We start from the raw sequence: 13,080 nt of genomic DNA on the forward strand, positions 1-13,080 counted from the left end.
AAAAGGGATTCTCCATCCTTTTTTTAAGTTGGGAGAATGATAAAAGTCAAAATTCCCAAAAATCCCATTCGGCTACCAGACCGGCAAAGCCTGTTTACCAATTTCCCTATCATATTTCGACTAAAATATGAGATTCTTTAGAGCGATTCAGAGTCACTTCCTAAGATTCTCATTAATTAATCCACTTCTGCTCATTTCATCGGACGAGAATTAGAAGCCTTGCCAAAGCAGACCCCTAAAATGCTGCTAACAACAGTCAAGCCACAAAGTACTCTATGTTTTTGTGTTAAATCTATAGGAAGCATATGATGCGCTACAAATACTATACATACATTAATAAAGACATCCACTCGACCCAACCGAGTCGAGCCAAAATGTCATCCAATTGGTTGCATTGTTTGTAGATGATCCACATTGTGAAAACAAGCTACCCTATCAATCTTTACCATCAGATTCATTGTATGCAAATGAACAATTAAGTGTAAATAAACAAAAAAAAAAAATCCCCCTCCCAGATATTGTCGGTCTATGGTCTATTTCTGGTGGGCAGACAGAGGAAATGAATGGCTAGGAAAAAATGGGATATTGAAATCTCCTGTTTTAGATGACATCTCAATATATCAATTCTAATGAGGACAAGGCAACACGAGAAAGGACTAAGCCCTAGAGAAAGATTCCATTCCTGTTCTTGAGGGACCACTTATTCCCTCGTCCACATTTGAATCCATAATCCCCCATAATCTAATAGGGGAATCCCAATGAACCTGTTCAGTCTTTACCTTCTTTTGTCATTTTCCCAAAAAAAAAAAAAAAATGGAAAGAAAGAAAATCAAGACAATCAAACAAGGGAAAATAAGGAAAACCAACTCAAAACAAAGATCCATCAAGGGGGGAAGAAAATCATAAATTTCCATGCCCGCCCTAGATGCATCCTCCCTAGCTAGTCTATCTGCATCACAATTAGACGACCTTCTTACATTATGAGAATATATGGAGGATCCAACAACACCGCCCTGGATCTCATCTATCCAATGAGCAAACCTCCAAGGACGGTCCTGACTTCCCTCCAACCATTTTATAACGTTTAACGAGTCATCCTTTCCACTATTACATGATAAAGAATGTTTGCCTCGGTCAATTTAATTCCTTGGAGAATTGCTCTGATTTCAACCACATTTGAGTCAGCGACCCCAAATGGGACCTGAGAACGCCCACTTCTTCTCCTGCTGTTATTAGATCTTTCTTTTATTTATCACTAGATCCTTCATACAAAATAAAAATAAAAATGAAGTGACCTCTTATTCTTCAACTTGACTAGTTCTCCTTTCCCCACCAGGCCATTTATAAATCAACAAACCTATGGTTCTATCACAACATCCAGTCCCCATAGCTTCTTCTGCCAGGATCATGAACTGCCCAAAGCCCTTTGGAAATACTTTCTTCTTATTGTTCACCATCTCTTTCATAATCTTCCACAGATCATTTTCTACAACGATCCAAAGTTTAAGCCCAGGTTCGTCCCTTTCCGTCGAGCGATACGAAGATAGTCTAGTTTCACCTGATGGTACCTTCTCTGCCGGTTTTCGTAGTGTTGGAGAAAATGCCTATTGCTTCTCCATATGGTTTGCTAAATCTGCAAACTCCACAATTGTTTGGATGGCAAATAGAGACCAACCTGTTAATGGAAGACTCTCTACACTCTCCCTACAAAGAGATGGAAATCTTGTCTTAACAGACGCTGGACGGGCTACTGTGTGGGAAACTAACACCACTTCAACTTCTTCAATTCAGTTGAACCTTTTAAACACGGGCAATCTCGTGCTCCAAACGTCTGTCTATGGGGTTCTTTGGCAAAGCTTTGATTTTCCGACAGATACTCTTCTTCCAGATCAACATCTCACAAGAAACACTAGACTTGTCTCGTCTAGATCGCTAGGGAACTACTCATCTGGTTTTTATTCTCTTTACTTTGACAACGACAATGTTCTACGCCTTCTTTATGATGGCCCCAGCATATCTAGTGTCTACTGGCCAGACCCGGGCCTCGTTACCTGGGTAGCTGGGAGAACAACATACGACAATAGTAGAATTGCGGCATTCAATCTTTGGGGCTATTTTAATTCTTCAGATGCATTGCAATTCTTCGCTGCTGATTTTGGGAAAGGGCCAAGAAGAAGACTAACCATGGATTATGATGGGAATGTTAGGCTTTACAGCTTAAATAACAAGGGAAGTTGGGACACTTCTTGGCAAGCAATAGGAATATCATGTACTATACATGGCATTTGTGGTCCTTATGGGATGTGCCGCTATGCGACTGAAAAGAGATGCTTCTGCCCACATGGGTTTAAGGAGAAAGACCCGTCGGATTCTTCGCAGGGTTGTGTACCCTCCTTCAATCTCTCTTGTGATCCTCTTGAATCAGACTTCATTAGTATCCCCAATGTTGATTTTTATGGCTATGATTTCAACTACACTGAAGGATTGACGCTCGAACAATGCAAAAATATATGCTTGGAATTGTGTTCTTGCAAGGCATTCTTGTATCATCTGGATGGAATTGGCCGTTGTTACCCTAAAACATTGTTGCTTAATGGTTACCAGTCACCATCTTTCTCAGGAACCATGCATCTGAGAGTGCCCAAAAATGGGGCGATTTCTAACGGCAATGCCTTACGAGAAGTCAACTTGAATTGCTCGACCGAAGCCCATGTCGAGTTGGTTAGAAATTATGATAAAAACCAAGAGAACAGCTCTGTAAAGTATGTACTATGGTTTGTCATTGCAATTGGGGGAGTAGAGTTGGTTTGCATACTTGCAGGGTGGTGGTATCTGTACAAGAAGGACAACAATTCAATTGTACTAGATCAAGGGTACCATCTAGCGGCCGCCACTGGATTTAAGCACTTCAGTTATCGTGAGCTAAAGAAGGCAACCTCAAAATTTAAAGAAGAGATTGGAAGAGGAGGAGGAGGTGTTGTATATAAAGGAGTGTTGTCTGACAAGCGAGTGGTGGCCGTCAAGCGGCTTGAAGGAGTTAACCAAGGAGAAGCAGAGTTTTTCGCCGAATTAAGTACTATTGGTAGGATTAATCACATGAACTTGATACAGATGTGGGGATTTTGTGCAGAGGGAAAACACAGACTATTGGTCTCTGAGTACATGGAGCATGGATCATTGGCTGATAACTTTTCCCCTTCTCTCACTTGGGAGAAGAGGTTTGAAATTGCTACGGGAACTGCAAAGGGCCTCGCTTATCTGCATGAAGAGTGTCTTGAGTGGGTTCTACACTGTGACGTAAAACCTCAAAACATTCTTTTGGATGCAAATTACCAACCAAAAGTCTCCGATTTTGGTTTGTCTAAGCAAAGAGATAGGCGTTCCGTCGATGACTCGAACTTCTCAAGGATCCGAGGAACAAGAGGGTACATGGCCCCGGAGTGGATTACGAATCTTCAGATCACTTCGAAGGTAGATGTTTATAGCTATGGAATCGTCGTGATAGAAATGGTTACCGGACAGAGCCCAATTGGATTTCACGTTGCCTCTGGGGGAAGCGAAAGTGAGTACGAAAAGTTGGTTCCATGGGTGAGAGAGAAGATGAGTGCGACACCATTGAATATCAAAGAGATCATGGACCCCAGTGTAGACAGCCCATATGATCCGTCTAAGATGGAAGTTCTAATTAAAGTTGCATTGAAATGTGTTGAGGAGGAGAAAGATTCTAGGCCCACCATGAGCCAAGTTGTTGAGATGCTCCTACGCCATGAAAATGACTATTAGCTACCCTATTATTTTATATTGGACAGTTTAGCAGTCCTAATACTCTGTCGAAGTTTTAGTTTTGTAATGTAGAACTTCTTATTAATTTCCTATTTAAACGGCATTATAATATAGTATGTAATATTACATAGATTCCTTCCGTATACCTGTTAAGCAAGGTATTTAGATTTTCAAAGTAATTTGGAGAACATCAGTCATCATGCTTTTTTTTCTTTTCTGATTTTATCCAATTTGTATAGCACCTCAACCATGATGTTCTTTTTCGAGTTTTCCCACTTTTCTTCGTAATCTTTATATACATACTAGTAAAAATGCACGTGCAATGCACTGTAATCTTTGGATTTTCATATCCAGAAAGAAGATTTGGCATGAGGCTATAGCTAATTTTAATGTGCTATAGTTAATTTTGAGGCCCGCGGTTAAGATTTAAATGAAGAGGGTACAAATATTAAATTGGTCAAATAAATTTACTGTTCAAATAAATTTAGCTATTAGTAATTCCAAAATGAAGTCAGTGGCTGTAATTTTGAATGCTTGTAGGAAGACCTTTTTTGGTTTCCCAAAGTATTCTTTCAAAAAATTTATATTTTCCAATTTCCTACTTATGCCTGGTTGTACCCAATCAATGGCAATGGATCATTTCATGGAAGTATTGGTTAGAACCTTGTACTTGTAACCTACACACAGTCGCTCATTCTATTATGTTATATATGCATTTGAGTTTATCTTACTTTAGAGTAGGGGGTTGATATGGCCTCTCACTAAGTTACAACCACTCATTCTAATGTGTTGTATCTGCATTTGAGTTTGTCTTACTTTGTATTTTTTTCTACTAATAGAACAAATTGATGTGAGTGGGAGTCCCACAAATCTAAACCCATGCATTCGAGTGGGACCCGAGATATTTTGAAAGCTTGCCGAAATCCGTAGTATTATGTACTAAATGAACACGTTCTATATTAAAAAATAATCGGGTTCGTCAATATGTTGAAAGGCATCATGAATCCGTAGTGTTATTTAATATGTTCATAAAAATTCGTAGTATTATGTAACATATGTACCAAATCCGTAATTTTGCAAAGAAAAAACGTCACTATGTTGACGTTGTCCATTTTTTTATTAAAATAGCATAAAGGAGGGGGGTAGGATTGAGATTATGTGGCTTTAATGGGTGCCTTTGTTAAAAAGCATAAAGGACGGGGTAGGATTGAAAATATGTGGGTTGAGTGGGTGCCTTTGTTAAAAAACATAAAGCAGGGGGTAGGATTGAGAATATGTGGGTTGAATGGGTGCCTTTGTTAGAAAAAGTAAAAAAAAGTGAGGTGTAATTTCCACAGATTTTTCACAAAATTCAAAAAAGGCTGGACTTTTCCTCCTAACTTATTATAGTACTAGTTAAAAACCCCATGCAATGCATGGGCCGACAAAGAACAGTACGGACCACATCATGGGTTGATCCAAACCGTCCATGTGATGGAACACAACATCAATACATTGTGCCCGTAAAATCATTTCCATATGCTGATCATAGCCCTCAATCTATGGACGTTTCCATAATATGTTGTTCCTCTTACGGTGCTCGGAATTCGTAAATATTTTTAAAGGTATGCAGAATTCATAATATCCTAAAAAAATTACTAAGTAGTTTTTTCGTAATTGTCATATTTAGATACCTCTTCTTTGTAGTTTTTAGTAATTATCATATATAGGTACCCGTTGTCCGTAATTTCACTCTAAAACTTTACTACGTAATTATTATTATTGCTAGCTTCTTTCGGTACTTATCATTGCTGGCACCTTTCAAGAAATAGTATTTTCGTGCAGTTTTTCACCACGTCTAGTAAGACAAATCTCTAAACACATACAATTGCAAAGGATTGGCGAGATGTAGCCTTTGGAGAATGTGGCTAGCAAATAATGATTTGCTTTTTCAAATAATTCTGAAAATGGGTAGGATTGAAATTATGTGGCTTTAATCGGTGCCTTTGTTAAAATAAAAAGCATAAAGGAGGGGGCATGATTGAAAATATGTGGGTTGAATGGGTGCCTTTGTTAAAAAAAGTCAAAAAAAGTGATGTGTAATTCTCATAGAATTTTGGGAGAAATTCAAATAATTCTCTCATTTTCTCTTATGCTATATATATATATATATATATATATATATATATATATATATATATATATATATACACACACACACACACACACACACACACACACACACACACACACTACGTACCACATCATAGGTTGATCCAAACCGTCCATGTGATGGAACACAACATTCATAGGTTGTGCCCGTAAAATCATTTCCATAGGCTAATCATAGCCGTCCACTCTATAGAGGTTTCCATAATTAAAAAAGCATAAAGGAGGGGGTATGATTGAAATTATGTGGCTTTAATGGGTGCCTTTGTTAAAAAGCATAAAGGAGGGGGTATGATTGAAATTATGTGGCTTTAATGGGTGCCTGTGGACCCCGATCCGAGAGAGGCGGGGGACGGGCCCCACACAGAGTCTCAGGATCATCCACGTGAATGGAGAGGTCTACCAAGGAACTCTCGAAAGAATGTGCCTCTCACAGCATGAGTGGCGATAAAAGGTGAGATACCTCTCGATTCGGGGACTAGCCCAGATTCGAGGCGTACCTTAAACAAGGAAGAGTCGCCATCCAAGGAAGTGGGCCAAGGATCCCATACTATGCTCTGTTGCAACGGATAACCAGAGATATAAAAAGAAGGTTCGTGCCTGGTTACGAATTTGGAAGGTCTAAAGAGCACCTCATCCGCCAAAGTGCAAACACCTGGTCTCTTATGCCATTTATTATTGATTTTGAAGAGTTTTGGGCGAAAGTCATATGAAATGAGAACCAATATCTCTGAGAAGACGTCTATCTAATCATGCATGTCTCGGAGGAATAATAAGCACATACAAAATAAATGAAAGTAGTGTCACCTGAGAATAACTACGTTATGAGTGTCAAACCTAATTTGTGTCTAAATTCTGGTGTGCAAACACATGCATGCTACAGCTAAAGGTATATGATCTGTACATGAAAGTAAGAAAACACAGCAAAACATACAACACAAATCAATTTTATACACGACTCGACAAGACGAATCCTAAAACTCTAATGCGACTTGACTCGGACCAAGATGGCCGTCCATCCCAACTGCTCTATGTATCTCGGCCTCGGGAAGAATCAGAGTCAACGTAGTTCGATGACCTATTCTAAACTACGATGCCTAACCATCTAGAACTGCTATCCTAGACTCGATCACTAGACTCGACTGATTTTTAAAGCTTTTTGTACAATTGCTTAAGTTCAGGTGAATTGTAATTTTTAGGACTCTCTATATGTCCTAACTAATGCAAGTTGATTAGACTTATGCTAATGCAGGTAGGCCCTACATCCTATGTGTAACTAGGCTGTGCATTCTAAGAAAAACCATGGGTTGACTATATGCTTCCTAGTCTAGCCATCGGTTCGACTAAATGTCTAACCGATCAACTCGAGGCCTCCTAACTCTAGGGACACTCACACGACAGGACACACCATATCAAATACAAATCAGGACAGACTCCTAACTCTAAAACACCCCAAATATCTAGGACAGACTCCTAACTCTAGGGGAAGATCTTTTTGAAAAAAAAGGTTTTGAATAATTTTTTTGTAGTTTTGAAGAGTTTGAAATGTTTATTTTTAAAGGTTTGGCTGGACTTGGGATATGAATCCCAAGCTGCACTACGTACCCTGTTGAAAGGGATCAAGTCAACGTAGTTCGGAAACAGACTCTCCTAACTACTCTGAATGACTCAAGATTTTTGAGATTTTTGGGTTTTTAAAATGTTTTTGATGTTTTTGACACAAGAGGACAGAATCCTATCATCATAAGGGGAGGACAGACTCCTGAATATCCCTAAAAGGTTGGACATCATCCTATGCTTTGCGGGGGAATTGAACAGAATCACGAATCTGCAAGGGTTGGACAGCATCCTATACCTTGCAAGATTGGATAAAATCACATGACTTGATGAGAGGTTGGATAGAATCCTAACCCCTATGATGATAGGACAGACTCCTGAAAGATTGACTCTCTAGCTAAGGACATACATCCTATGCTAAAGGACTGACTCCTATACGAAAGGACTGACTCTTAGAAGAAAGGAATAGACTTTCTAAACTGGTAACTATATGAGAGGGTGCTATTTAGACAAAGCATGTCTTCCAGGGATGGACTCACTAATGAGATAAAGCTTGTCTCTAAAGGATACAACATTCTCTGCATGAGACATAGCCTGTCTCCCTAAAGGGTATTGACTATCTGCTGAGACATAGCTTGTCTCCCTAAAGGATGGGCTCAAGATGACTCTTTTATCGCCCTTGCAATGAATGGATTTCTAATATTCAAGGGTATACATCTAAAAGACTGGGCAAGTCTTTTAAATGAAAGAAGGGAGTGCTACTTGGACTGAGTAAGTCCCCTATGGATGGGCTTAGGCTAGCGCCATCATCACCATTACGATGAAAAGAAGAGCACGGTTTTTAACAAACCAAGTCGGTCCTCAACCTAAAGGAGGAGAGGTCTCTACCTAAAGAGAGAAAAAAAAAGGAATAAGGGGGAAGAGGGTACTACCACGACCGGGTAAGTCCCTCTAAAGATGGGCTTAGGCTAACGCCTTCATCGCCCTTAACGAAGATCTTTCATTCATATTATTTTGTTATAGTTATAAAAGCACATGTAAAACCTAACTCATCATACTAATGTTAACAAATTATGGTACCAAATTTATCTCTACCCTATTACAAAGCTCACCTCGGCTTTATTAAACCTATATCATGCCACATCAATACAAATAATGGAAGCAGTTCACTGACAAAGTCTGCATAATCCTGTATTATCAATTTTATTCTAAACATATAGGCCTAATATGGGTATCACTCTAGGTTGAAATAATCCCAAATAAGAATGAACTGAATCAAATAAAAGCCACTGAACATTGATAATTCTAGAATTTCTCTTCTTCTAACCATGATTTTCATAATTGAATATACACTAAAAACAATAGATATGAGAGAACTAGTGTAATTAATGAAGAATGATAGTATTAATTTCATTTACTTTCAATCACACAATAATAGAAATTTATAAACCCACCCCCCATTAGGATCTGTAAGAATGTCCAAAAGTTAGCAACTATTTTGACTAAAATGAGCTAATGCATAAAGTGATACACGTATCTAAGACTAGAGATAAAGTGAATCACTAACAAGATGATATAATTTCTGATTGATCTAAAGTATCAATAAAGTTATGAGCTGATATCAATAATTTAAAATGAGTCAGACTCCAATATTTGAATCAACAAACACCACTGTCATAAATAATTATAAACATTGAATCATCTTAGCTACTTGCATATGAAGAGGAAGAATTCCCCATTAAACACCATGACAAACAAAAGCATTATTTATAAGATATTTATTCTACTTGGTGATTACAAATATGCCCATCCAATTCAGCTAATTAAGTGTAAATCATAACTTCTAAGAATAATAACAATAACTCAGAATCATTCTAAATGAGTGTGAAAAATAGGTGAGTTTGAGATTTGAGGAGAAGGGTTGCTAATACCAATAATGTGAATATTGTGAGGGTTACTTGGGATATTATTATATTTCAACTATAGAAAAAGGGCTGCTATAGGCTTTATCATGTTCAACAACAAGATGAGGGCTGCCAAGAACATTTCCATGGTCCAAAACAAAGGAGGGGCTGCCTTGAGCACCATCATTACTTCAAGATAACCACATAATCTATTACAATCACACAAAAGATGCAGCAGGTCAACAACAGCAATGATAAGCTCATTCTATACTACTATTGCAACTAATTAATATCATGAGTTGAGCCATAAAATAAAGCAATGTTCTACAAAATCTGTGTCACCATATTTCGGTAAAAATGTTACACAAATAACTACTTTAGGCAATCTGAGCATAAAAAGAAAATATTCAACTCATATAAAGACTCAAACCTATACACAAGCTATTGTAAATAAGCCTATGTACAAATAAATACTCATACAAATTTACATTCTCCTGACACACATTTTACAAAAATTGATATGTACTAAACCATGAAATGAGAAACCTGTGTTTTAACACACAGTTTCATAAACAGATAATTCAATGAATAGCCCCCTGCATTTTGATTTCCTTGAATTGCACCATGTCATGATTTGTCCAAACACTTAAAGATGCAAAACAACACAACTGTTTATAAACCTGAACAGAGTTATATTTCTCAATGATCATATATCAAGAAAATGATACACCTTTCTCCATAGTCCTGATATCAAAAGCTGAAATGAAATGGGGCTTTTTTCTCTTTTTACTATTCAGTCATAACAACCTGATTCTTTAAAATCCATTTAACTAGCAGTTGGTTTAAATTTCCACCATGCAGTAAAAGAAACCTGATGTTTTTCTCTAACACTACTATACGCTTTACTAAAGGTATTATGGAATGTCTAAAACAAAATAGTGCCCCATCTTTATTTTCTCCTTTAAGGTCATCCAACAAAAGACATGTGTACATGCTCTTAAAAGCAATAGGGTAAAATCATTTCCATAGGGTAATCCTAGCCCTCCAATCTATAGAGGTTTGCATAATATGTTGTTCCTTTGAAGGATTTTGAAAAAAAATGGGAGGGTTTGACCCGACCCGTAAGGGTCCGGTGACACGGGGAAGGTCAAAATGACCCGAAGAAATTTACGGGTCTCGAATCTTCGATCCGTACCTGGCCCAATAACTGTACGGACCCCATCATAGGTTGATCCAAACCGTCCTGTGATGGAACACAACTTCAATAGGTTGTGCCCCAAAAATCATTTCCATAGGTTGATCCTAGCCCTCTAATCTATAGAGGTTTCCATAATATGTTGCTCCTCTTAAATCTGATGGTTACGATCACCCATTAGATTTATTTTATTTAAAAAGCATAAAGGAGGGAGGTAGGATTGAAATTATGTGGCTCTAATGGGTGCCTTTGTTAAAAAGCATAAATGAGGGGTATGATTGAAAATATGTGGGTTGAATGGGTGCCTTTGTTTGAAAAAGTAAAAAAAAAGAATTTTCCAAAAATTCATAAAATCCTTCCCTTTTCTCTCCTGTGGCCTCCTCAGCAGTGAATAGTGAAACCCCCATCTAGTAAAAAACATCGTGCGATGCACGGGCCGAGAAAGAATTGTACAGACCACATCATAAGGTGCCCAGACGTCAATATTTTTACAGGTGTCCTGCATTCGTAAGATCAAATTTTCTCTAATTTGATCCGCACATAGTGAATAAGGAAAAGTAGTTCCCGATTTCCAACCCGACCCAACCTGATTTCCAATTCGGGTTGGGTTGGGTCGGGTTGAGCCGATTTGATATGGTTGAAATTGTTGACGACCTCAACTGAAGCCGGGTTGTTTTGGATTTTGAGAAGCAATAATGAGTCAGCAATAATCAGTTTTTAACTGACAATCGGTTCTCAAAATCCAAACCAAACAGAGACTAACAATTAACAAAGAGAAATGTTATCCGCACTACTATATTTTGATGATCACACTCCTCACTTTATTAAAGTACGGTATGGCCCGCACCATAGGATTATCCAAACCATCCATTGTGGACTGTGGAGACTATTTAAGTGTTGAAAAAGAAAAACACATATATAGAACTTCTTGAGATAGAACCCAAATTCGGGTTTCGGGTCGGGTCGGGTTGCCCGATAGCCCAACCCGACCCGACCCGATTTCCAATTCGGGTTGATTTTTCCCAACCCGACCCAACCCAAATTCGGATTGAACCCGACCCGTGTGGGAACATCCAAGTAACAATGATTTCAAATTATATAGTGCTAATGTCCTCACTACCATATTTTATAATGCCACTACGCACCGTATTGTGATGATCGCAGTCCTCACTTTATTAAAATGTACGGTATGGCCTGTACCATCGGATGATCCAAACCGTCAATGAGATGGGCTACTGCCTACATAGGTTGTGCCCCAAAAATAATTTTCATAGGTTGATCCGAAACCTCCGATCTATAGCGGGTTATATGTTGATCCAAACTGTCCATGTAATGGAACACAACATCAATCGGTTTTGCCTGTAAAATCATTTCCATAGGTTGATCCTAGCCATCCAATCGATATAGGCTGATCCTAGACCTCCAATCGATAGAGGTTTCCATAATTGTTGTTCCTCTCCAGGTGCCCGGAATCCGTCAATATTTTGCAAGTGTCCGCATGCGTAATATAAAGTAGTTCTTTCGTCATTGTCATATGTCCTTACCTCTCCTTGGTAGTTTTTTTTCGTAATTGTCATAGACAGGTACCCGGGTCGGTACTTTTCGTATGTAGATTTTTTCCATAATTTCTCATAGAGATAGATGTTAGATATCAGTAAAGGGTTAATGGTAAAAGAGCAACGCTGTAAATCTCCAAGAAAAACGAAAAGTCAAAAAAAGGATTTTCAAAAAATTCATAAAATCCACCCCTTTTCTCTCACGCTGCCACAGTGAAACCCCCATCTAGCTATCTTATATTAGAAGATAATATATATATGAGAAAATGGTTTCTACACACAAATGTAGAAAAGTTATCTACACACTAGCTTAAAATACGGTGGAAGGCATATTGTTTGGGTGATCAAAACCATTCATTTGATTGGCGCTCACATAGACAGGGTGTCCACAAAAAATCAGCTCCATAGGATTATCCCAACCCTACGATTTGTGGAGGTAAAATGGACGTGTATAAACCTTCATAAATTTGTCCATTTTTTGCCTCCACGGTTCGAAGAGTTAGGATGATCCTATTTTTAGGCACACCCTATCTATGTGAGGGCCCATCAAATGAATGCTTTGGATCACCCAAACAATGTGGGCCCCCACTGTATTTTAAGCTAGTGGAGATAACTTATCTACACTTGTGTGTAGAAACCACTCTCTCTCTCTCTCTCTCTCTCTATATATATATATATATATATATGAGAAAACGGTTCCTACACATATTTGTAGATAAGTTATCTACACACTAGCTTAAAATACAGCGGGGGCCACATTATTTGGGTGATCCAAACCATTCATTTTTAAGGCCCTCACATAGATAGGGTGTCCACAAAAAATCAGATCCATAGGATCATCCTAACCATTCGAACTGTGGAGGCAAAAAATGGACTAATTTGTGAAGGTTTAAAGACATCCATTTTACCTCCACAAATCGTAGGGTTGGGATAATCC

At 38.3% G+C, this 13,080-nt stretch overlaps 1 protein-coding gene across 1 annotated transcript; it reads left to right on the forward strand.

The window, feature by feature from the left end:
- The first annotated feature begins 940 nt into the window (after positions 1 to 940).
- Positions 941 to 3,993, forward strand: LOC143855488 (putative receptor protein kinase ZmPK1). The gene has a single exon (XM_077365606.1). It carries the CDS (start codon positions 1,360 to 1,362, stop codon positions 3,781 to 3,783), a length of 2,424 nt encoding a protein of 807 aa, XP_077221721.1. The 5' UTR covers positions 941 to 1,359; the 3' UTR covers positions 3,784 to 3,993.
- The last annotated feature ends 9,087 nt before the right edge of the window (positions 3,994 to 13,080 follow it).

This window comes from Tasmannia lanceolata, unplaced genomic scaffold (assembly GCF_043159265.1).
Source record: "Tasmannia lanceolata isolate RefF3 unplaced genomic scaffold, GAP_Taslan_0.1 ptg000021l, whole genome shotgun sequence".
NCBI classification, from domain to species: domain Eukaryota; kingdom Viridiplantae; phylum Streptophyta; class Magnoliopsida; order Canellales; family Winteraceae; genus Tasmannia; species Tasmannia lanceolata.